This window comes from Larus michahellis, chromosome 2, assembly GCF_964199755.1.
Source record: "Larus michahellis chromosome 2, bLarMic1.1, whole genome shotgun sequence".
Classification (NCBI taxonomy): domain Eukaryota; kingdom Metazoa; phylum Chordata; class Aves; order Charadriiformes; family Laridae; genus Larus; species Larus michahellis.
In genome coordinates this window covers 22,564,268-22,590,928 of record NC_133897.1, presented here as the reverse complement: position 1 = coordinate 22,590,928, position 26,661 = coordinate 22,564,268, and the positions used below count along the sequence as shown (strand labels likewise).

General features: G+C 39.1%; 2 protein-coding genes across 12 annotated transcripts in view; one reads left to right on the top strand and one right to left on the bottom strand.

Annotated features, from left to right (window-relative positions):
* The window catches only part of CACNB2 (calcium voltage-gated channel auxiliary subunit beta 2), a 256,438-nt gene extending 240,672 nt beyond the window's left edge, over positions 1–15,766 (top strand). For all 7 annotated transcript variants that reach the window (XM_074574508.1, XM_074574507.1, XM_074574510.1 and 4 more), the window contains 4 exons: positions 6,360–6,511; positions 7,237–7,332; positions 8,671–8,856; positions 13,558–15,766. In XM_074574508.1, coding sequence (XP_074430609.1) covers positions 6,360–6,511; positions 7,237–7,332; positions 8,671–8,856; positions 13,558–14,040 — 917 coding nt within the window. In that variant the 3' untranslated portion in view covers positions 14,041–15,766. The remainder of the gene's footprint in view (positions 1–6,359; positions 6,512–7,236; positions 7,333–8,670; positions 8,857–13,557) is intronic.
* Positions 15,767–20,411: 4,645 nt separating this feature from the next.
* NSUN6 (NOP2/Sun RNA methyltransferase 6) overlaps positions 20,412–26,661 on the bottom strand; it is a 25,674-nt gene continuing 19,424 nt past the window's right edge. For all 5 annotated transcript variants that reach the window (XM_074574514.1, XM_074574515.1, XM_074574518.1 and 2 more), the window contains 3 exons: positions 26,056–26,204; positions 24,979–25,104; positions 20,412–22,064 (listed from right to left, as the gene is read on the bottom strand). In XM_074574514.1, the coding sequence (XP_074430615.1) occupies positions 21,852–22,064; positions 24,979–25,104; positions 26,056–26,204 (488 nt within the window). In that variant the 3' untranslated portion in view covers positions 20,412–21,851. The remainder of the gene's footprint in view (positions 22,065–24,978; positions 25,105–26,055; positions 26,205–26,661) is intronic.

Genomic DNA, 26,661 nt, shown 5'->3' with positions numbered 1-26,661 from the left:
CCAAGAAGTCTGGGTTCATTTCTGTTCTCTCCTAACAGAGGCATGAACTCCTAATTTCCATCACCGTGACAGGGCTGTGATCACCTTTATGATGGTTGTCAGTCGGTCCTGCTGAGTCTTACGCACTTTGCATAATAATTAAACTTTCCCTGGAGAACAAACTGGAATCCACGTGTTTTGCCTCCCACTCTAAGCATCGGGCTACAGAGTCAGTATCTCTCCCACTCAGTGAATACGCAAATGTTTTGCGAGTGGCACACCATCAGCAGGAGGAGTTGAATAGCCAGCGATGGAGTGATTCCACATCCTATCTCTGAGAAAGGCTGAGCATTTTTATTTATGTTTGTTTGAATAAAACAACGAACCTAGGGAAAACTTACTTAGTGTCTGTGTATGGACCGGAGCTGTAAAAGCCTATAGGACTGCACTGAGTAATGAGGCATGATGCAGAAATACCCAAGTTCGTGCAGCCTGATGCGATGATATCCATTATGAACTATGCAGAGACACTTGTTTGGTCCCCTGGGCAAAATAAATGTTAGACTCCTGCTTTGCCCAGTCTTACCATCTCAATTACTCGCTAACGGAGTGTAGGGGAGCTTAATGGTGGATGCAGCGCTACGCTGCTGCATGGCACCTGGAGCAGCTGCGGTTCCACTTGGCGCAGTTGTCTCGGTGCAGCTCTCCCCTGTGCTTATCCTCTCGTGTTTCCGCCGCAATCCACTGATTTCAAGCTTTTCTATTCATAGGCCATTAAAATTGACTTCCACTTTAAACCTGGCATAAGAAGCACCATTCCATGAGTGCTATTGTTTTGCTAGCCCAGAGAAATAGGGGAGGAAGTAGACATTTTCTTGTGCTATTTAGTATTTTTAAATGACATTATCTGTTTTGTATTTTCACATAATTACAGTATTGCGTTTCAGGAGATGTTAGCCCATTATAAACGGATCTTGGTTATGTTGAGGTTTCCAAACATCCCATTGTGTCTGTAAATAACACTTGGACGTGTGTGTGCACTGAAGGCCATCTGAATTCTGTCTACACGGAGCCTCAGCAGGCAGAAAGAGGAAAACCCTGTTTTCCTGCAGCACCTCACCCCACGGTTTCCCTCCAGCGGAGCCCAGACGGGAGCCCCAGGCAGAGCAGCAGACGTGCTCCTCTCCTTTCTGCCTTATCCCTCACAGGAGCCCCATCTGTTAGGCATGAGTAACACATACAGCCACTTTCCCTGGAAAATATTGTCATCCTCCCACTCCCACCCTCCCCTTTTTATGTAACAAGCTAGTGGCTAAGGGATTTGGTTGAGACCAGGGAAATGTAAGTGTATTCACAAAACTACATTTATGTTAGAAATTTGATTAAAGCCCAAGTAATCCAGGTTTCTTCTGGCTCATTGCCTGAGGACTAAGCTAGAGCATTCATTCCTTCTTATTTACTTATGTTCCCCTCCAAGACTTTTTCCTTCTTACCTGAGTAGACTGGAGGGAGGCACAGAGGCTTCTGCTCCTCAGCATTGGAACCAGTGTGGGGTGGGACACCTGATCCTGCCTGGAGACCACGAGGCTGGACCTCCCTGCCTGGGGAAGGGGTGGAACCAGTTGTCTGTCCAGCGTGACCCTGCTATTAGCTCCCTGCCTACCCAGAGCAACCGTGGCACTCGAGGGGAGGAATGCGTAAGATGAGAAGAAAGGGACCAAGCACTGACGTACGTGTGGCGTTTCTTACTGGCTTGCTCCGGACTGCTCACACACCAAGTAGCTTTCTGGCTCACCCTTGGTGGCATCTTGGTCTTTCCACTTTGTATACAGCGAGCACAGGCAGGTAATGTAGCCTGGGATAGCCTGCTCTGGCCAAGTACCTGCATTCTGGCTAGTGCAATACCTGACGTAGACACTCTGGTGATGTTGCCCACAATACGAGCATGTGTATACATACATGCGCTCACAAATTAAAATTCAAAATCTGAATTCTGTCAGTCAAGCTCATGATTTACTTCTTAATCAAGAGGTGTGTGGGCACAACTCAATAGTCATCGGTTCCTTTTTTTTTTTTTTCTTTTTTCATTTTCTTAGATTTTAGATGTGACCTTTACCCATTTCTCATCTGTTTTTTTGTTGCAATACTTTCTATGTGCTTTTAAGGGGGATATATAGCACATTTGCTTCTAATGCCTTTGTTTTGGAATTCCTGAGGCTGCCTTAAACTTCTCATTTCTTTAATTACGTTCATAGAATTTAGTGATTAAGTATTTTGAAGTAAGTGTGCTTGTATAAAAGAATTAGCCTAAGAAGAATCATGGCTACTGATGTCTGTTCTCCTTAAGTTATAAAATTCTTTGAAAGACATTTGCGCAAGATGTTGCTAATCACTTGTGTATGACATGCATTGACATAGGTATGTTCTTTTCATGCTATACATCTATAATATCCATAGCTCTGTTTAGAAAAAGAGAACACTTTGTCTCTGTGGCTGTTGCAGCCCAAGTAATAATTTACAAATCTGTTTCTACGGACAAAACAGTGCCGCAGATACCAAAGAGAAGTAGACAAGATCAAATTGAATAGGATATTAAAGTCATACTGTACTCAGTTGACAGTGTGTGAACTTCACTGTTCCTGCTGAAGATCAAAACCTCTTTGCTGCGTATAAGCAATATTTTGTGGTTTCTAATCTGGCCTTTGCAGGCCAGAAGCATGGCCATTTTGCATCGCGTCCCCATTGCGAAACTGCTATCTCATCAGGGTCTTCCTAAAACTTACTGCTGATGTAGCCACTGCTCTGTCAAGTTGGACGTCCCAATGACTTCTGGCTCCTATGGATGCTTTCTGCCCAGGTTTGAAGGAGGGTTGTGTGTCTACAACTGCGTAGAGTAGAGAATGTTCTTTTTAGCATGGCATTGTATAAGTGACCCTAAATTCCATGGTAGTTCATCTTGTTATTAGTGAAGAGACATAGATACAGTGCAGTGTTGCTGTGGTTTTGCCTTTACTTTAGATGAGAACTGTTAAAGATTTTTGCTTGAAATTCACTTGTGAAGTCCAACTGGCATAAAGAATATTTGTCTGTCCTATAATGGCATAAGCCATTTACTTGTATTCTCATCGCACTGATTTTCTATTCATTTCAGAGTACAGTAGGGATATTTGGAATTAATATATGGGAGTAAGTTTAAATGTGCAATATTTAGAGTTGGCTGGGAGATGTGTACTTCTTGTTTCTTAGAGTTGACCCCCTATTGTATGGAATAAATAGTTGAGTGCTCCTGTCATTTAAAATATGTTCCCTTTCTGATTACCGAGGAGGCCGTATCAAATAGATTGTAAGGGTCACTTTAAAATTTGATAGCTTATTTCTGGTTTTGAGTTTTGTAGCTGGGCTGCCAGCATTTCATGATGATTGTCACAGTAAATCTGATTGTTTATGCCTCTCATCATGATTGGCAAATAAGATTTATTGGAGTTAGCTGTTGCAGCCTCACTGTTACGCCTCTCCAGTATATCAGAAGGGTCATTATTGTAAATAGATGATATTCGTGGAGGTGGGAAGATTCCTAAGCTATTATTGTGCTGCTTTGAAGATACCACACTGTCATTGTTCTCAGCTCCCTATTTTAACTACCAGTGACATATGTGTTACTATCCCTATGTGACATTGAGGGTTCTTTGCTTACTTTGGTCAAAAATCTGAGAGAAAACTTGTGGTGAGTATCTGGTTGGGAAAGAATCTTTACAGATATAGAATTTCTTTGAGACATGTTGCTAAACAAAGAAGAAAACCAAAGCTGCATCAGTAGATAAAGCCTTTGTCACCTAATAAGTGAAGCTACTATTATTTAAGTAATTGCAACAATCTTAAGTGTAGTAAAAAGAATACAAGGAAGATTTCAAGCAAAATGCAGGCTTTTCCAGAAGCTAAAGAAGTACTCTAAGGCACAGGAGATCAGGGCCTCTTCGGCAATCTCTGTGGCATTTTTTTGTCCATTCTTGACTGGAGAGGTAGTGGCACAATATATTAGTTCATCAACTATGCAGTGTAGTTCCTTGAACTTTTCTCCTATACCCATGTTTAGAAACATAAATACTGAAATACTTTTTAATTGATGGAAAAGATATCTCTCCGTCTTCAGGCTGAGGTGGAAACTATTGGTTCATAGTTACCAGCAATTATTGCCCTGGGTATGTTTCACAATAGAAGATACCCTGAGGCAAACTCTGCCCTGGTGAAGGGTTGTTTCAAAAGTGTAGCAGGAAATCTAGTTCACAGAGATGTGTTCTATACTGGCAGAAAAGTGCTTCCAGCAGTATAGCAATTACCACTTCCTCAGACAAAATTATGATACACTGGCAAAAAGACAGATTTTGCTGGTTATAAATTGTCTTGAACAAGGGTTTTTAGTAGTCTGGGAACGGTCCTAAATTGATACATTAGCTGATATTGTTATTCTGACTGAAGTGTTGAGCCTGGTTTGAAATAGCGGGAAAGCAAACCAAACTCATCATCAGAACAGTATGACAAATTATCTCTGATATGTTTATTCTAGTTGTCATTTGGACTTAAATTCGGGATAGACTATTGACAATCTTTTACTAAATCACTGAGACAATGGTATTCAGTCATTCCAACAATATCTCTACGTAACAAAGTTGCAGAAAATGTAATCGTCAATGTGCCAAGAACCATCAGAAGTTCTGTCTTCAAAAATGTGATCCTAATTCAGACAGCAGCTGGGCCTCAGCACTTTTATCGACAAGCGCGAAAGCACGCACCAGCACGCTGTGCACATCTCGCAACGTTCTCTGCTGTAAAAGGCTGATTGGCATGTACAAAGCCAAAATTTGAGATAACTACAAACAGATGGAGGTGATCTCTAATAGATCCAAAACAATGTCAACCTCCTCCAATAGAGAGCATCATATATAGGTTTTCTGATGGCCACTTAAGATGTTACTTCATTTTTAAAATGCTCGTAGTAGTCACCTATTGATTTGGAACCAAAAGACTTTGAGCTAAATGGAGACTAGCTGGGATGCTTTGCTCTCTCTTGGAAATTTTGCAGCCTTATCATGGTACCAAATTTATTCAGTTGCTATTCCAAGATAACAAAAATCAGTCTCTTCACACCTCTTGAAAGAGACCATTTGCTGCAGAAAGCTCTCTCTAGCCAGACCAGATAAGGCTGTGTTTTTAAGCAAACGTAATGCTGTGCCAGTGTAATAGATAAAATGCCGATAGTGTAATTTCAAGAAACTCTTTAATAAATAAGTTTTTGGTGCCTCTTGTTGACACTTAAGTTTCTGTTGGTTATCTTCTAATATTTACTTTGAATGGGCTAGGTATCTAATCTGGTTTTGGTTCATGGAGTGTGCACAGCCTTTAAAGGGGAACCTGTATGAACTGCAATCTTGTCTGGCTCTATAACTTTCTTTATAGACTTGCACAAATCACACAGCTTCTGTAATTTCTCTTTGAAGTCCACCTATGGCAAGACTTGATCAGGAAAATGTGATTCCATTTGAAGTATGATTTTTCTATTATAAGATTTAGTTTTGTTTCATTTGGGAATGAAGACAGTTTCTACATCACTTGTGAAAGCGGACGCAGTCCATCTGTCTTGGAGAGTTTTTCCCTGGAAACTACTGATCAGGCAGGGTGCTGAGGAGCTGGCAGCATGAGTTACCAGAAGACAAGATGATTTTTTCTGAGAAAATCACCTTTCCAGAACTCCTGGGTTTGTGAGGAGGATACCATAGCATTGTTTGGATGATTGAATTATTTTTTTTCAGTAAGTGTTTTACACATAGTAATCAAATTTTTAATCTGGTACCATACTGAGGCCAGTATACGAAGGGAACTCTGTTTTCCAGAGCTTTGATAAGTTGGAGTGGGTGGAAAATAAGGAGGTTCTGCTTGTACAGACACCTCAGTACGTCTTAATGCCTATCTCAGGCACTCCAGTTTGAGCAAATTGATTACCACGTAAGATTAAAGTCTGAGCTGGAATTATTTACACGTAGGAAATTAATGGCATAGTAAGATTACCATGTGATGCAGCAGGCATTCTTTTTTTCTTACATTCATGGACTGGGGTCCTGTAAGAAAGTATCTCCCTAGGCTGGCATGGCAGGAAGCGGTGGAGGTGAGAGAGGCAGGCAGTGCTGTCTGCAAGGGCAACGACCCCGGGGCAAAACGCTCTCATTAACGTTGCATTCGTTTCCCTACCGTGCCAGGGACGTGCACGGCTACCAACGTCTGCCAGCCTGAGGAGGAGCAACGCACCAGTCTACCACACTTTTACGTTTCTTAAAACTAATGGCCTTTTGATATTTTCCTAAGTGTAATTTTCTCCTTATCTGCAGCTGAAGTTCAAAGTGAAATTGAACGGATTTTTGAATTAGCGAGGACACTGCAGTTGGTAGTGCTTGATGCTGATACCATTAACCACCCAGCTCAACTAAGCAAAACCTCTCTGGCTCCCATTATAGTGTACGTGAAGATTTCTTCTCCTAAGGTAAATATTTTACTAACATTCATGCTGTTTCAGTCTTTTTTTTTTTTTTTCTTCCCTTTTTTGGGGTCTTAAATGCAGATAATCACATGTCCTCATTAAAGTTCAGAGCTATATATTGTTATTGTTTTCCTTTGGTTGGTGAAATACTATTAATCAAAAAAGTATCTTAGCTTGGGTGTTACCAAAACCCATTTTGGAAAAGATGCTGTAGCTCCAATGGTTGTTTAAATTGGGCACTTTTAGTATCAGTCATGTAAATAATGCTAGCAGTTTGTTAAATCAAAATAATACAGGAACGAAAGCAAGATTTTCACATAATGAATAGCAGCCTGATAGGTAAACTTTAGTATCTCCTGGCAATGTACTCTTTCATTCTGTGAAAAAACCTGCACAGACCTTGTAAAGAGGCATTTGAAAGAGAAGAACAAATTATTGGAAGAGAACTTGGGAGAACAATTAAAGAATTTCAACAAATAAAACCAGAAACAGCAGAGGAAAATAGGAGGGGAACTTTTTAGTGCTCATAACAGTAAAGGGGATGTTGGGAAGTAAGTGAAAATTAGGTTGTTCTGGATGTAAACAGCATGGGAAATGCTCCTGATGCCAGCAAATGAAGAATTTGATCTGCTCAAGAGGACAGTTAAAAAAGTAAACATTTTAAGTGGTGTTATATGTACATTAAGTCCAAACTTGATCACTTTTATTAATGTCTGATTTTTTCACAGGTTTTACAGAGGTTAATAAAATCTCGAGGGAAATCTCAGGCCAAACACCTTAATGTTCAGATGGTGGCAGCTGATAAACTGGCACAGTGTCCTCCTGTGAGTTACTGTTAATTTATGTCTTGTCTTTGAAAGGAGATTTTCTTTTCAAGCACGAGGTTAATTACGTAATTTCTGGGAATGTTTGCCCTCTTCTGGCCATATTTCACTATTGCTTTTTTGCAGAACATCTGAGGTCTCTGGGCTCTGCACAAGGGTGCAGGGAAAAACAGCCCGAGTCACAAGCAGTTATTAGGATGTGTGCTGAATACGTTCACTGCTCAAACAAGCCGAGCATTTGTTTTACTTGATAATTCTTCTTGGGTTATTGGTCTAAAAGTGAACCCTCTTAGTGACTGTGCTTTATCTCTGGCAGTTTAAGGTTAGGCCGGTGGTTTGGGTAGCTGCCCGTGGGAATATGTCACCACAGCCCATCACTGCTGACGCTCTTGGTCACAGTTTTGGCAAAGAGCTGTGGGGGACTGCGTAGCTGAGAGCTCTGCAGTTCTTCCATTGATGTGCACTGAAGCAAATTCTTTCAGTTTCCACCTATAAAGTGCAGATGATGAGACCCCAGCTGTGTTTTAAACATGACAAGCATTATTGTCTGCATGCTTGACTGTCAGGAGCATGGGTCAGAGACCAGAAGGTGAAGGTTCAGTTCAGCTGCAGATAAGGGAATTTGCTATAATTACGGAGCTGAGCGAGGGGGATGTTTTCATCATTTAATTTCAAGCATCTCAGTTAAGAGACTAGTCTTCTCTGGTCCCCAAGAAGTCAATGCTAGAGACCTGCCTAGGCTCTCAAAGCTGCCTTTGGGAGAACTCCTGACTCCCTGAGCAGGGAGGAATCGGAGGAAACTCACCTCCTAACTTTAGATGCCTAAAATTAGACCGTGTGACTAATCTCTTTCCTAATATTTGTACGACACTTGGAAACTGGATGATCTGTATTACTTGTGTTTCTTACTGTTATTAGTTACTGGGTTTAGTTTGTCTTAGTTTTCTCTTAGTAATTCTAGATATGGGGAGTTAATCCAATTTCTTGCCATTCCATATTGTTCCAATAGCTAAAAACTTGAATGTTGAACCTTTCTTGCTGGATATTTGAGTTTTAAGATTTATTCAAGCTGCCTCTGCCTAACTTCATTCCCTGTTTGTGCATTACTAAGTTGCAGCCATGAGGACTTGCTTTAGCAAGTGCAACATTAGTGCTAGTTGTGATCGCTGCCTTTTGTATCAATTACATTCAAAAAAACCACCCAAAAGGGTGAAATATCTTAACATAAGTATTACAAATGTGGTTCATTTTTGATGAAGGGAAAGACTGGTCATTCATGTCTCCAGCCGATCTCCCTTTAACTGTTGGTTATTCTCACTAAAATCTTTCCTTTATCAGGAAATGTTCGATGTAATTCTTGATGAGAACCAGCTTGAAGATGCTTGTGAGCACCTTGCTGACTATTTGGAAGCCTACTGGAAGGCCACACATCCACCTAGCAGCAATCCTCCTAACCAGCTTCTCACTCGCACACTTGCAACAGCCACTCTTCCTATTAGCCCAGGTTCAAATATTAATTTACAGGTACAGTTTTTATGCCATTTCTTCTTTTTTTTTCCTAGCAGCTTCTTCCTCTTCCAAAGCAGAGTGGTAGTCTGATATTAGAATATGCTGAATATGTCTTCCTGTTGTTGATAGAGCAAGAGATTTTTCAGTAGACATTCACCCATTTTCAGTATAAAAGGCAAATACAGGTACATTATTGTTAATGCTGTTGTATTCACAGTAGCGTGTGTTTGTGTATTGACTAGGGGGCTGGTTTTGATTGCAAGGACTAAACCAGCCTGACTGAAAACATATGGTGACATGAAGTGGAATACTTAAGATTTCATTGTGCCCAGGACACCACTGTGCCAGTAATATGTGTACCAGCCACAAGCATTTTTATAGCTGGCCATATGTAATCCAATCAGAGGGATAAAACTGGGCTAATGCTACGCACATTACAGCCTCTGGTAACTCCCTCTCTGATGGGCACAGTATCGCTAATAGGCAAATCCCAGCCCCAGAGGCCCTGTATGACAAATTGGGTTACGTACAGAGCAGATCCACAACTGTTGGAGGGAATCTGTTCCTACCCTCCCACAGGCTACAGAGTTGTAGACGTTGAGGATGACCGACTGTATTAGTGAGGTCTCGCCGTCAAAGTGGCCCTACCAGTGTTTTCTTTGTTCTTTTATTCATTGGCCATTGCTGTGAAAAGTGCACGCTTCCTTCAAGCCAAACTCTTACATAAAACCTGAGTCCCACTGCCCGTTGTGCAGAAAGACCTTGAGAGGCAGCATGTTCTGCACAGCGAGGGCACTGTCTAGTGAGCTGGGAAAAACAGGCTTTATTCCCACCTCCCCACTGTCCTGCCTGTTGACTTTGGGCATAATGTGTCCTCTCTTTTCTCCTTCAACTTTTGCTTTGTATAATTGTATTAAGGTTCTCAGCATAAGATCGTCTTCTTTGTATACGTGTTGCAAGACATGAAATGAGGTCTTCAAAAGTGCTTCTTCATTGTAAATAGTGACTGACACATTGAGGCCGAGAAGATCACAGTGGGGTGTAAATAACATCTGTCCCAGCTCAAATAATGACTTACTACATCTAAATTTCCACCTAAGTCCATATAGGCCCATAAGTTACATATTTATGTTGGTTAGAATTGATAACTTTAGCTAAAGAAAAATGCCTTCTTTCAGAAAATAAGAAAAAAAAAAAAAGTCTGCACCCAAATTAAAATGCCACCAATTTGCTTTTTGTTTTTATGGTCTTGTAAAACAATTTTTTGTCTCAAAGAATTTATTTCCCATTAGAAGACCACAGGCTTGACAGGTTTGTTCTTTAACAAGAAAAATTGCTTCAGCCACCTTGCAGAATATCTCCTTCTCTTGCTTTCAAAAGCAGTCGCAGGAAAAGAAGACTGTAAGCTATAGCTCATTTCTGCCTTTTTTTCTGTCCTCAGAGCTGAAACACCCTGAAAAAATTGTGAGCTGGAAGAATTTCTGAGTATGAAATTCAGTATTGTTGTGTGCAGACTTGCTAGATAAACTTTCTTTGCTTTGTAGACGTGTTTATTATTTTGCTCAAGCTTTTTTTATGCCTTTTGGGTGTGGATTTATAGTTCACTTACTCATTTTATTAACCACATTCTCCAGAGGAACTATGCGGAGTTTTAATAACACTTTTCTGAATGTTGTGCAATCTCCTTACAAATTAACATATTTTTATTTGAAGGACTGAAAATGAGAATGTATTTGCAGTTTCACAGTTTGTTTGTAGGTCTACTAATCCAAAAGTGCTAAGCAATGGGGGTCCCCTTATGGAACTCACAACTTTGACGTGCCTTTTGTTTCATTTTCCCATGGTACGTTTTCAGATGACATCTCAAACCTGAGACTGTTGCGGTCTTGGAATAGAGTGGGTTTATTTCCTAATCACGGTGGCTGAAGCCGGTCTCTCAATAGTGTTAAAATCCTCCATTTGGAGAACTTAAAGTCTGTGTCTGTGCCGTTTTTGTGGACGGCTCTGCAGCGATAAACTTTGCCGCCAGCCATTTGGCCTGGAGGGGCCACATCCGCACTGCAAAGCATTTGAGTCATTCTCCCCTGGGTCCAATGCAGCACCCCTTTGCCATGGGATGTAATTGGGTTTTGTGGTTTTTTTTAGTCCCGTGAGTACATTGTAATGAGAGATTTGTGTTGCCAGCTGCCAGAGTGCTATTTTTATAGCATGATGCTGACTGTGTGTATTGCATGGCACAAGGTGCTTGGAGGTTTGAGGCCTCCTGGCACTGTTTGAAATTAAGTCGATGAAGACCGTACACCTCCTCTCTGTCTAACGGAGAGCTTTGGAGCAAACTGTCCTGACAACTTTTCTCAGATTTCCTCTTGTAGGGGAATAGAAGACTGGAGCATCCTCACGCACATATGGTGTAGATGATTAGGGACCACTGGATGGAAGTAGGGACCAAGCCAGATTGACTGTGTGGACACAGACTTCTCTCTCTCCTCTTTCAGCACTGCTTAAACTTCTTTCCAAGGATCCCTGAATAATGAAATGGGCTTATCTCAAACTTTCTCCACTTTAATCCAAAAAACTTCTGTGATTGGGCCATAAAATTCCTAGACCGTGGAATCTAATCCAATTCAGAGCCCTAATTTGGTTACGAACCCCAAGCCAGATCTTAATCCAGATTCAAACATTACCTGCTCAGTGTCCCTGTAATATATAGGGAAATTTACTGTCAATGAATTTGCTCATAAATCCCAATAGCCTAACGCTATTCTGAAATCACAGGTATTGGTTCTAAATGTATTGATTGTGCTCCTCCACACGCACTTGCCATAGCAGAGAAGATGCATCTGAGTTTGTAAAAGTAGCATTCCATTCAAAGCTGGTTCAAATTTTGCATTTGTTCTCAAACCACAGCAATGACAGATTTTATTAGTCACAATTATATATATATATATAGGTGCATACATGGCATTTGACCATATGAGAATTAAGGGGTTCCGCGTGTCTACCCAGTTTATGTGACTTAAAACCAGTCATGGTTGTGGACTATTAAAAATGTGTTTACACATCCAAAACAGGCACTGCTTTAGGCTCTTTAGGCTTTAGGCTTTTCACTTGATTCCATTTATAATTCGCCTCCGTTGAGTCATTTCTGTTCACCTTGAACACATCTATTCATGTTTACAATTGCTGCATTCCTTTTCTGGCAAATTAGAATCATCTTGAGAATCATAAAAGCAAGAAGAAAAAAGAAATTCGATCACCATTTCTGGTACCTTGTTCTCATCTATACCATTTGTTTCGAATTAGGAACACATGGAGCAGCCCAGCTAGTCGCTGGGAAATTTACAGAACAAAATGTTGTCTTAGAAAACGATGATTTGTCAAATTTATCAAATTGCTGATTTGAAATACGTTGCTTTTTATAAGTTTCTGATAAAATATGGATTTGTTCCTGTCCAATTTCCTGTCATTTTCCTTTTTGGGTTGCTAGGAAACCCACCTGCCAGGATCTGTAGCTAAAGGACAAAATTTCCTCCTTCCCCTAGCTCTTTTCCACAACATAGACCAAAAGAAATGTCCGTGAGCTGCCCTGGAGGCAATCCTTATTTTTAGGCAACTCTGCACATAGGAGGGCAAACTTTAGACTTAACTCTGATAAATTCAGAACAGTGTCACAAACAAATGCCTGTATAACTCTGTTAAAACCTACTTTAATTTTGTGCCAGTAGAGATAATTTTGTCTTGACATTCTTCACCTCATGTGAGAAAGAGAATTTAACTTCACCATAAACTATTTCTTAAAATTTTGCAATTAAGCTTGAAAAATCTTTGGCTGTGGTTTGGGAATAAAAGCACGTTAATGTAATGGCAGCCCCGGATGACTTAAATAATGCCACTTGTTCATTTTGCAGTGATTTCAAAGCATTATGCTGGTGAAGAGTAGGTTTGATATTACCTGGTAATTTTTATTTCAGTTTTTTAATAGTAGTGGTGTGTCAGGAAATTCTTTAGGTGATAATATCACTCTCCTCCTGCTTTCCTTGGCAATGGTCGGTATTCTCAGCTCTTAAAATTATGAGGTCAAAGTTTAATTTTTCATTACCATGAAGAAATCGAATTATTGCTGAGAAAAACAGAAGGTCAGTGATACTATTAGTATCATAATACAAACTTTATTCTTACCAGATCAAATTGCATTTTTTCCTGAAGAAACCTCAAAACTCTAAAAGAGCCAAGGTTTTGTACTTTGGTTCTCTGTTGGAATCCACCTCCTCGGTGCTCTAAAATCACTTTCCCATCACGGCTGTTTCCGAGCAGGCATCTGTAAACTCCCGACTGCTACCTGCCCTCTCCCAGCATGCTTATGTCCCTTTAATTTTTCTGCAGTTTGTCCTGCTTCTGCATGCTCTCCTTTTGTCTGGAGTGCGGTAGGTAATTACTGCTAACTGGAATAGTCAGAAACGTCACGGGAGACAAGAAAATGTCACAGAATAGCCCGAGTGCCACTCTCCATTCTGATGAGAGGAATTGTTTGTATTATAATACTGAATTTTCAGTAAAAGTTGAATTCTAATTTTTTTTTCTAGTTTAGATTCAAAGTGGATTGTCGTGTCCTTAAATTTTATTGGTTTCATGATACTTTCTAGTTGAACTTGATATCGGGGAGGTTTTTAAATGTGTACTTCATGTACGTGAACTTACTGCTGGTTGTGATAGCAGGGATCTCAAGGAGACCAGAGGAATGACCATTCAGTCCCTGAACGCAGCGGTTCACAAATTGAAGAGGAAGCACGGGTTGAACCCATCAAGAAATCCCAGCATCGCTCTTCCTCAAGCCAACACCACAACCATCGCAGTGGTGTTAGAGGCCTTTCTAGGCAAGAAACTTTTGACTCAGAAACACAAGACAGCAGAGATTCGGCTTACGTAGAGCCAAAGGAGGACTACTCACATGAGCACGGTGACCACTATGATTCTCACAGGGATCACAATCATAGAGACGAGTCCCACGGGAGCAGTGATCACAGACATAGAGAATCAAGGCATCGCTCAAAGGACCGCGAGCAGGACCACAATGAATGCAACAAACAGCGTAGCCGTCATAAATCAAGGGACCAATATTGTGACAAGGATGGGGAAGTGATATCGAAAAAACGTAACGACGCAGGAGAATGGAACAGGGATGTTTACATCCGTCAGTAACTTTTGCCTCCGGCAGTCTTGTGTTTCTTTGAAGTCTTGTAACAATGCCCCTTGAAAATATCTTTGGGTTCTTCATTGCAGAACATATGGTATCCTTCTGTATGCTGATTTGTATTGCTGTTGCTTGCATAGCAATAGCATGAAATAGAATACTCATATACTTATTTTTTTTGGTTAGTGCTCTATGAATTAGCGTAGTACAACTGCAGAGTTCCCGGTGTTGTACTATGCCATTTTTCAAGCTGTTTTTTGGTAGCTGCCACTTGAACAATATCTGTTGCCATCAAGGTGTTGTTAGTGTTTTTTAAAAAAAGGTACATTTGATGTTTAATAACTTCCCGTGTATTCAGCAAGCCAGACTCAGCACATAAAAAAATCTGAAACTTTTTGTCTGCTCTGATTTTTAATTTGTATGCACTTGATTTGCATATTGATTTAAGGGCCACTATCTGTTGCTTATACCTCTGGTGGACTCCATTTGAAGACAATTCAGTCTTGCCTTACAGCCAGGGGATCATAAAGTCAAAATCTATTTTCTATGTACTGGTACTGTGTACTGTATATACAGTTTATAAATGTTATTTCTGCAGACACCTTCTTACTATATAAGTTTGATCACACTGTTTTAGAGTCCTAATGCCAAGTCAGCAGATTTGCTTTTGAATTACTGGCAACTGGAACTAGCCTCATTTAGGAAATCTGTAACAGTGTTCAACCGAAATACTTTTTCTTCTGTAGCAGAAAGCTTATACTTACTGTAAATACGAATGAGTGCTTGAGATAAGGGGTCTAACTCTTATACCTTACGCTGTCCTTGCAAACCCAATTTTGCATTTTAAATTTACGGTAAAGATAACGAGCTTACCGCTATAAATTATTCCTTTCTGTACAGGTCACAAAATTGCAATGGACACAGCTTAATTTTTGTTCTGTTGTTCAGAATACTAGAGCACACATGACAGAGGCGTGGATGTGAGTGGGTGGGTGGCGGATGGGCGGACGTGTGCGTGCGCGCGGCGTTAGGCAGCAAAGCGTGAGAATCTACTGAAGACAACAAAGGCTACTCAAAAGCCCAGCGAGCCTGTTTCTTCTTTCTCTCTATTAATTTAAAAATCCAAATTGCCGTCAGGGACTATGAGGGAGTTTACTGGCCCAGGTAATTGAGAAAGCATAAATCTGCTGGCTCCTTGTTGAGACTTCAGGAGAGTAAAACCAGGCAAAATGTTACTGTGAGTGTTTCACTGGAAATGTAAAATCTTTGTGTTTTAGAGTATTTGTTTTAGTAAGAAAAGTTTACACAGCTTGTGGAGAGTTATTTTGTTGGAAAATAAATTTTTGTAGCTTCTCCACTTTTTCTACACTTGCCAGTTCCTCTGCATTCCCACTTTGCAGCCAGCTCACTGCTTTTCCTTCACCTAAACTGTTGTGCTGCTGGGGAGAGCTTAGAAACAGGACTGTGACAAAATACCCTGTTACCGGCTTGCTAGAGACAAGCGCGTTGAAATCAAAGGGAGCGAACACAGTTTGTTTTGCATTGAACACCTGTTGCACTGGTAAGTGGGGGGAAATTCGCTACTATTTTTGACTACAGGTTCCATGCACTTGCCTAGTGTAAAAGCTGTTCTGCATCACGTGTAGTCTTTGCAGTAATTGTATGAATGAAATACTTTTGGTATTTCACTGTAAATAGCACATTATATAAAGACTGTAGTGGGATAATAATTAATTTCGCTGGAAGTTCTTTTTATTTATTATTTTAATTCTGGGAATATCAGCATTGCCTGATTTTGAGGATCGTTTTAGTGAAATGGATAAGACAGATGGCAGGTGCATGTTTTCTCCAGTCTCCTCTTCCAGCATCTAAGCAATTTGGTTTAACTCCCTTAAACATACTTTGTCCTCCCTCTTCTGCCCCTCTCCCTGATGCTCTATACGCATTTGTCACAACGATGTTAAGAGTGTGATATTCTGCTGTCAGGTATCGGGCCGCTCCTCCCGGTGCTGCTGACTGTTGTGGTTATTCAAGGGTAGTATTTGGCTCAAAGGATGAACTGTGGGAAAGACAAGGAAAAGGGTATTTTTCTAGAAGTAACATTTTCAGCATTTTTCTAAACAAGACTAAAAGACTTTGTAGACAAAGGAAGCATAGGTAAGTAGACCTGTTGTATTACTAAATGGATATATAAGACTATATAAACAGTGGCTTTTGATATGAGAAGATTTTCAGGGGATCGGTGGAAAATGACATCGAAAGACTGTTGTTTGAATCATATCAGCTCACGTGTAAATGGAAAGAGAAAGTATATTGTCTTGCTCTATTTAGCCTGGCTTTAGCTATTTTACCAACGTCAGTAAATGCTGTTGCTCCCTGCAACTGCTACATGACAGCTGTGTCCCCCAAGAAGTGATCTATGGATTCCACTTCAGTACTTTGATATTTTTGTTGTTGTTTTTTTTTTGTTTTTTTTTTAACTTTTGCTCCAGAGAGTGTTTGTTTTCCACCTTTCTTAAAGTATTTTTTAAGGAATGTTTGGCAGAATTTCAAGGCACTGAGTAGTGTATGAAAACCACGGAGTAGGTAGTCACGTATAGACAAATAAATGAGAAAGAGCATAGTTCAAGTCTGAGTATTTTAAGTATGGCCTATATATTGATTTATGGAATGTAAATATAACAAAATAAGGCATGTCCCAATCCACCTAATGAGAGAATCATGTTTTGTATAGTGCTACTAATTCTGTATAGAGAACATACTAACACATGCATTTCTTAGACTCACGCAGTAGGTTTTTACTAGCCTTGCTAAGAGACTTCCTTCAGTTACTGTTTTAAGAGTGACAAATACTTTGTGATGTGAGCTTGTACTACACCTATTGCACAATACCACCTGCCTGCTGAGCACTACGTTGAAAAGCACTTTAACAGAATTATTTCAATAAGAAGCTTTAAAAATACTCCAACTGGAGGACATATCAAAGGTTATTGTGATGAACTGTCTTTGCAAAATTTTGCCAACAGCAAGTTTAATATTATTGTTTGCAATAGGATATTAATGAGTTCGTATTCCCGTATCTGGTTTCAGGAGCTTTGAATCTGAGGAACGGTAGAGGTCCCAATGAGCTCCGGAGTTTTCTTATGTATGTGTGGTACAAAACCACCTGTAAAATTTCTATTCAAATGAGCTAAAAAGATGATAAAACCAGTGAGACAGAAGGAAAGGAAGATAAAATAGTTAAGCGATGCATAGGTCTTGTCATCTCTCACTTTATATTTTTGTAAAGAATTTCAGTATATGTAAGCAATGGGATGCATTTTAACATTTACGTGTATATATGTTAGATGTTAACCTTATTTTTGTATGTCTTTTCAAATGAATACACATCAGTGCTGCTCAGCAGCCCGAGTCTGTCTTTTATCAGTTGTTTAGTGTCACACACACATCATGGAAGAAAGAATTCTCGAGGAGGGACTGGAAAGAGGCGAGAGCAACAGCCTCCAGCCCTGTTAAGGGACAGGACAGTGGGGATGAATAAGCAAACAAGTTTGTGCATAAAGGCAGCATGGGTAGGAGTGAAGAGATGAAAGAAGCTATTTTTAAATCGATCCATAAATTAATGCCTAGAAATTAAGAAATGTACAGATCCATAAAACCATCTTCTAGAATACTCATGAGTTCATCGTGTCTGGCATCAAGAGTTCAGAATTGGAGGAGAGTTCTACAATTTTTGCTTCTCAAGGTGTAAAATTAAATAGATAGTTTCTCCTAAGGATTTGCCCCTAATTAATGAAGACCGGTTTTAAAGCTACAGTGAGCTTGAGTGGAGTACCTGTTTTCACAGGAATCTGTAAACTCTTAACCTATAGCCCTTATTGTAAATGGAGGATAAGGAAATGAAATCCCACTCATCCAACCCCAAATAAAAGCAGAGACCTATTTTCACTTCTGTCTGCATATCTGGTTGCTCATCCTATACGTGCAGTTCCTGCCCAGGTCTAATACCGTGCCCTTTAATACTTACTGTCTTTTGTGGTTTTGTTAGTAATTGTCACTTTTAAGCTCCGTTGTTGGTTTGTAAAGTCAGATTCACGTTCTGTGACAACTGCAGAGGGTTCAATATGGTCCGTTATCATTCCCTTAGCTGGAATGCAGTGAGTGGTCTGATTGCTTTTAATCAGTGTCTGTCCAAAGTAAAAAGGTTAGTGTAAACCACCTCCTGGGGTAGTTACTAAAGATTTATTTTGGTTTGTGGTTACATTTGACCTCTGACTGCTTTAACGCATCAGGCTGAAACTATTTCCCAAATGCTTTTTACTTTAATTCTATTCCCTCCATGAAAATAAAGCAAAAAACTTCATTACATAGTCTAGAGGAAGAACAGAGAAATTATTTTTCAGAGTGTATTATAACATTTCTAGTGTACGTTTACTTTTATTTATTGCTTTATTGCAGATCTTTCACCAAAATTTCAGTTCTTCTATCATCTGTAAAATATGTGAATGCCATTTTGATTGTGAATGTTATCAAACATTATTCAGTCGAATTTATTGCTTGGCAATTTGTCTATAATTTATTTCCCCACTTTTATATAACAAACTGTTACATATAAGCTTACAGTAGTTTTATAGACAGTTTCTTTTTATAACTTACCACCCTAGAGATGTCTTCCTACGCAGCCCCAAAAAAGATTCATATCAGATATAATAGAGATTAAGCTGGTTCTTCTAACTCATTTGTGTTCTCTTTTCGCACTTTATTCTTACCACTTTTATCTATCGTGTACTTACTCTGCAGTGAATTCTAGCAGTGCAAAATTGGATTTGCTCATAAATTTTTTAGTTGTTAACAATTAGACATAAAAAGAAGGTTCTTTACCCTTTCCAAAGTAATTTCTTGTTGATGACCATCACCAGCCTTTCTTACTAAAATATTCCCTTTTCCTTAATAAGCATATGAAATCCTATGATCTAAAAATTGGTGGACTCCATGACACCGAGAGCTGTATAATAATTTCATACTATACTAGGCTACCTATTTTAATATCTTTATATTGACCAAGATAAATATTTAGATTTGGCACTATTACTAATCACTATTTCCGCAAATAGCGGAAACTACTTTTCAGACTTTCTTAAAGACAGGATCTGATTGCATGCCTAATCTATCTATTTTGTAGGGTTAATCTTTAATTACAATGACAATAACTTTTTTCAATTTAATATATAAATATCTCTTATATTATATATATACATAAATATATTCAGTTGTGCTTCAGCACCAAAGACTGAAGCATAATGGTTCAGAGCGTAAAGCATTCTTATCAGGAAAGTAACCCTATTATGTATTAAAAATATATATACACACACCATACATCAAACTTGTGACAAAGTATTCCTGCATTTCTAGTTAAAGTCACAGTAAGATTGGAAAAGAAAAGAAAAAAAAAGACGGGCCTCCATCCAACTTTAGTCATCTAATTTAGCCAAGCCTATAGTCAAAGAAAGGACACTGGCTCCTTCAAGGGATAATTTGGAGCATCTTAATTTGAGTTTCTGTTCTGAATTGCCTGATGGAGAAGTCTCTTCCCTCCCCACCTCCCCAGTTACCAACAGAGAGAGGAGCCTAGGGGAAACAGCTGATGAGGCTTAGCCCTTTAATGTGCCAAGTGTTCTTTTAAGGCTAGCAGTTGACTTTTGCAGAACCAACTCTAGTAGTTAAAAGTTCAGATACGAGTAATTTTTTTTTCAGGTTAAGTCTGGTCTGCAGTTACACTGGAATCAAATACAAGTCAGTTACTTTTTCCCCTCCCCCCACTCCCTCCTAAAACTTCTCATATAAAATCAAGATCACCTTCTTGAAGAGCCTGTTTATCATTCAAAACGAAAGAAATCTGGGAGAGTCTCAACAAATCTTCCACTAAAAATTCAGCAATCTTAATTCTTTCAAATTCAGCATCGCACAAATCCTGTTACTGAAACTGGAGGCAAAGTTCCTTACTTTATATGCATAAGCAAATTTCAGTGCATAATCTACGTGTACTGATTAATGTTTACAGAATTTATATATTCTGCAAAAAGAAAATGCTTTTTTACTAGCACTGAGTTAAAGATTTCAACATGTACTTACAATAAAAGATTAATCCTTTTGTTACCAAGTAATTATTTTAGCCATATTTAGACTAAAAAGACTTAATTTATAGTATGAACTGCCATGATTCTAAATAGGATCTCGCCTACTACTGATGAAACAAAATGACTTTAAATCTTCTTTAGACTTGTTGTGGGTAACGGCAAGGAGCGACCAATGGAAGTAGACATGTAGTAGACAAGAATTCCACCCTTATAGAGGATGTACTGGTCAACCTGGACAGAAGGGAAGAAGGGCCATTTGTTTTATTTAAGAACAGTAGAAAACATAATGTATTAAAACATTTATAGCAACTATAAGTAAACAGGCAGACTACTGAGAAACAGAATTGTATAAACTGTTTTGATTGCGAGCAAATGCAAAAGTACTTCTGACAGTATAAAGATAAGTTACAAAAGAAGTATCGCTCTTTTTAGTCCAACCAAATAATTATGTGTGAAAACACAGACATTTTTCAGATAACGCTTTTAAAAACTGGAAATTGATGAGTGAGAGGAAAAAAAACACACACACAGATGTCAGTTTATGTTTCTGAATTGTACTTACCTTTTCCCTCTAATTTCAGTGCTATTGTCAGTTCCAGCAGCACTGAGAAAAGAAAGTACTGTTCAAATGGAGAACGTCTCTGGAACTGAAGCAGAATTTTCAAATACATCTAGCACATTTAAAAAATTTAGATTACTAAAACTTTGAGCAGTGTATTAAGTCAGTTCTCATTAGCATGCTTCCCCAGTTTCAATTTTCATATAATTTTAGCTGGTGATGCTTTCTAACCAATAAAGAGTTAATATTCTTAGTTGTTTGAAAGGTGATTTGCAACATTTCAGCTGGTATTATGCATTGTTTTCTGTCTTTTGATATATTAATCACAACTGTAGCCCCTTCTGTTGCAAATGTTTGATTTTAAAATTGTCACTTGTCAGCCAGTCCAATAGGCTACTTCAGAGCCAATACAGTTATGCATGGGAAGTTTGATGTTGAAACAATATTTATTTACATTCCCAGAGTGAGATGGTTTAATATATTCATGCTGCTATAAAAGACATGCTACAAAGCCTAATCGTATTTTGTGTATATACTATGTGTACAGAGAATCTTGCTTGTATTAAAATAAAAGAGAAATGAGGTTCTAAGTATCAATTTATAAACCAGTTCTTTGTAAAACGTTGCAGTGTTTCGTGAAGCACTATTTAATGAAGCATTAACTATTGGTAAATCTCCGTAGAAGCTACCTCTTACCAAAATTCAAAGTAGTTCATGTGTATGTTATATATGTTTGCATTTCATAAAGTAAAGTAGCTTCCTTCCCTTCCCAGAGAACCCCTGTTCCTGCGCTTGCCGCACTACTTAAGCCACTCACACGAGGGAAGAGGGAGCAGACAGCAGGATGAGTGCGCGTACCTGTCATTCACGCGCTGACCTGCTGCAGATACAAAAGCAAATGGAGACTTAAAAAAATGATACTGCCCTTCCCCCAGCCGTGACTTTCTTTCCGCAACCTGTGGCTCTTTCCCAGCAGAACAGCTGGCAGATTTTATTGCTGCCATGGCAACCCTGCTGTCAGCCCGTTGGCTTGGCAACACCGCAGCAGTAAGAAACACGCTTCACGTCTCAACTCTTCTTAGACTCACAGAGGTTGTTTTTTTTTTCAGGGTGCACTCAGTGCTTATTTACTGTTCGATTTAATAAATTTTGCAATAAAAAATCCTATACAGTCCTTATTTGCCAGTGAAATCAGATCGTCTTCCCTGGAATCTTGCAAAGAATTAATATCCATTCCGTGCAACGTCACAGCAGCTGGATCGAATCTCTGCAGCAGCTTCAACTGATCAAGCGACAGCCCAGCTCCCCTCATGCCTTCTCCTCCAATATGAGGTTCCTTTTTAAGTCACAAAGAAAAGCAAAAAAAAAAAAAAAAAAAAAAAAAAGAGTAAAGTTCTTAAGTGCCCTAAATGTATTCCACTGAGTATATGCAGGGCTGCCTAACTGGACCAAGCTCGGTTTGTATCATTCACACCGGGGGAGACTTTAGAAGTAACATGGCCCTTCTTTTCTCGCCTTCATCTGGCCAATATGTATGTAAGCATAGATACAAGGTCCAACGGGCTTTGAGGAGGTGGTGGTGTGCCTACTCCACTTCAGCTCAGAGCACTTACTGAGGGCAGGTGCACAGGTCTAAATCAATTCATCGCTCAAAGGACAGAAACATCAGAAGAAAGCTGTTATCACCAGACAAGAAGTTTGAAGGGTTTTAGGTTTTTCACTTTTAAACGATGCAGCACTTCTGCATACTGACTAATAGTTAAGCCAAAAATAATGATTCCTTAAACAGTTACTAGGAGTAACAGTAGTAGAAATACCTGGATTCTTCACATTAAAAACTTTAAATGGAGAGACTGGAAGCCCAACTCCAGACTACTTTACTGCCTGAAAAGGCATCATTTTGGAAGATGATGTGGCAGAAAAATCTGTCCGTCAGATTTCCTATGTCATGTAACTGGACTAACAGGTAAATGGGATGACTGTTACGTGTGTATGTATACGAGGCAAAGAAAGGAACAGCTTAGGTATCTGAATTCAGGAGATGACAGTTGGCATAAAAATCTGGGAGAAGAGAAGGGCTTAAAATCGCAGCCCTTTTCTCAGCATTTTTTGTGAGTAGCCTTGACTGCTTTTTAGTTAAAATAGTGATTCCTGGAAAAATCTAATTCTTAGCTGGATTGTTCTTTCAATGCATTCAGTAGGGAGACAGACTGAAATGTGCAAAAACTGGCATTGCAATATCAAAAATAGATCTCCTTTGTAAGTCTAGTCTAGTATAGTCTCTAATGCAGCCTACAGGAGAGCATTTTTTGAGCCATCACACTTTGCTAAACATGAGCTCACCCAGTCAGCACATGATGCAAGTTAGTTGCTTAACCACGTACCGTCTGCTGTAAAGCTGGGAAGCCAAGAGGCTGCAGCCTGATTCTTTCTCTTGCTTTCCCTCAGTGCTTTCCAGTTAAGAGACAGAAAGTAAGTGGTGTCCATTGCAAATTGAGAAGAAATAGACAAAAAGGCAGACAGGGAGAGCAACTTCAAGTAACGTAATAGGAGGGTGGAAAGGTGAAAGTCCAGGGAAAACAGTATTACACAGGGTCAAGCGACTTGCTCAAAGACAGACCAATTTTTTCGTCTACCTTTTCCTTTTTCCTTCCAGTTAAGTTACTGCATTCAAGCTGATATATACAGTATATCTCCTGTGTAAATCCCTAAGAGGAAGTAAGTCTGCACAGGCAAAGGATCAGCTGCCATGCAGTAACCTCCACCTACGAGATCAACACGGCTCCATCTCCTGTTTTTCCTGCCCAGCTGTCCAGGATCTGTTGCCAAAGTGAGAAATTGGGAGACAGAGGACTGGGTATAAAGCAGGTGTCCACTGAGAGACTAAAGAATATGGGAAATACATAAAGGAGCATGAGGTAAGTTGACCCTAGACTGCAGTTTCTTGTTCATTGGAAATGATCACCTTCTCTTACACTACTGGGGAGCCGCTTGTAAGATACTATAAACTATCTGTGGATAAACAATTCAGTGTCATCTCATTTAAAATACACTATACACAAAAACTTAATTTTTACAGATAATGGCATTTGTGTATGAAAACTAGTGCTTTATTCAAGACGGTATTACTGGTGAGAGGAAGACTATTAAACCAGAATTAATCTTGCATTTGAGTTAATAGGGCTTGTGTTCTGTTTTGTCATTCTATCGAGGACAATATTTATACTGTTAGGTAAAATGTATAATCTCAGTTGAAACAGCTGGAACTGATAAATTCCTAGTACATGGATGGTGAGAAAGCAGGCAGAATAACCCTGACATACCAATCTTTAAGAAAAGCTAAAGTTCTGTTAAATCTTTACCAGCCTTCCTATAAATTCTCATTGTACACCTATTGGATATGTATTTTTTTTAATTTAAGTTAAAAGTCGCATCTAAACTTCTTAAGACAGATACAAGTCATCACACAACGTATAAGTAAGCTAAACAGGTATCAGAGTTAGACTTTTCCTCAAAGCCATGATGATAAACAACTAACCCACCCAACTCATCACATCAACAAAGAGGAAGAGACACACATACGGTCTGATGATAAACTCTCTCAAGGTACTAATAAAGGTAACAGATATTTTTTAAATGTATGCAGTATACATAAATTCTAGTATCTCCCTACGTATTACCTCCTCCCAGACATCCTAATGGTAGACATTGACGCCAAAAAAGACAAGGTACATTCTTGGGAAACTGAGCCTGAAATAAATCTATTCCTTCATTCCTTTAAATAACACAAAAATAGCTCCCATACATATAAAATCCTCCTTCCTCAAAACACAAGGTTCTTTCCATTTATCTCCTATCCTTTACGCAAGTCTTCACTACTTCAGTAGCATTAATAAAAAATTTTCACCTCTCCTGTGAATGTGCAAAACCAGAAAATAAGATACATGCATTAAAGAAGGATTGTGAGAGAAATTTTAACCTTCTTAACTATCTTTTGTCCCTGTTGTGTTTTAAATCACTGTTGTACAAACAACCACAGTACACAGTGGGAAACAACGTTCCCTAAATGAAGCTCAATTAAACACAAAAATGGATTTAAAAGAGCCTCAGAAATCCTTATGTTATTTCTATCCAGAGCAGTTAAAATTGTCTGCAGTGAAAAAGAGATTTATTGACAGTAGATATAGTGTGTAACTTTACAGCACCAAAGCAAGCTGACTGGATTGTGTGAAATACCCTGAAAATATTACCTGTGGTTGAAGCTGGAGGCATGGAAAAGTTTTCAGGGCCCAAGCAACTTGCTCCTCATTTTCAGAGAGTGTAATTGTACATGTACTATATACTAAAACACCTCCTGGCTTCAGCAATTTCACTGCCTGCAGGGAGACATAAACAATAGTTCAGCTTATTTTTAAACGTAAAAACTTGCACATGAAGCAACATTAACCAAGAAGCCATTAAGCTATAATATTAAAACTTAGCACTTAATTAAACTCAGTTCTTTCTGTGTAAGATACGCATTAGGATACTAATTCTTCTCAGGGAATATAGTAAAGGATCCCATGGATTAGCAATGTTCTTCTTTCCAAATCAGCGTTGTAGCTCGTGCAGTTTATTAATGCCATTGAGATGATTCACCTTGTAAGATTTGTTATTTGTACAGCTCTGCATATCCCAGGCAGATTAGTTCTGTTTTTTGTCACCTGCTGCCAACCAATACACAATATTTTTATCAGTGATATTAGATGTCAACTATTTCCACATACTTGGCATGGAAGCTATGTCTATGCTGCTTTTTCAAGCGATTCCAGTTCACTTTGAATACATATAAATCAGATTTAGGCAAGTTTTATGAAATCTTATCTTTCAGCATCAGCCCAAGCACACTCCTACTCGCATGAAAAGTTGTAATATGGCTTTGTACTCCATCTCATATCCCATATAGTACCTCACAGCACCACTGCATGGGAGTTCTATCCAGTGAACGTACAAGAGCCTGTGCTGCTGCAGAGAAAAGACTTTAACCTGCTCCGTGACTTAGACCCTTGCAATTATTATAAATTTAAACTGATGAAACAGAAGGAATAAAAAAAATTATTTTGTTCATTATGGCTTGCATATACTTTTCCCATGCTCCAGTGAATTAACTTCACCTAGCAATAGCTATGGTGGAGCTGAGAGGTGAACTGAATCCTAACACAAACTTCTTTACTTAGCTGCTGAAAAGGTAGGGAAAACGAGGCTCCATTTTTTGGTATGAAGTAAGTTTTATGCTGCAAAAGCAATTACGTTCAATTTAGCTTATCTACTCAATGATTAATACATACCACAGTGAAAAGTTTGCGCTGTAGTGGCTGATAAGAGGTCACTTCCTTTAAAGTCAAGGAATAAGCCATGTTTGGTCTCTGTCCCATCCCACTACAAGGAGCATCAAGAAGAACTCGATCAAATGATTCTGGTAAGAACGGCGGTCCTTCTGTAAAAAGCAATTAGTAATGTAAAACGTGGCTGTTTCTTTCCTTGAGACTTCACCATAGATAAGGACAAATTCTTACTGCTTCCTTGACATAAAACATTTACGTTCTATAGATGGTGTCTGTCTTCCAAAGTAACCTCGGGTAGAGACAAGTCTCAGCACTGCTGGTGACAGACTTCATCTCCAAGAAAACTAAAGAGTTTTAGTTCTGTTTGCTCAAACAATACATGATCCCTTTAGGCAATCATATTTTTTTTACCTTGATTTAATAATGTGAAAGTAAAATTTAAAACTAATTAAACAAAAATGTTGAAATATGATTGGCCAGAGGTGCTGGGTACCGAGTTGTACATACAGGCTGGACTGAATCACAGTCACCTCATAACAACCAAGCGTGCAAATCTTTACTGAGCGAAGCCTGTAGTTAACCATTAAGACTGCCTTAAATAATAATAAT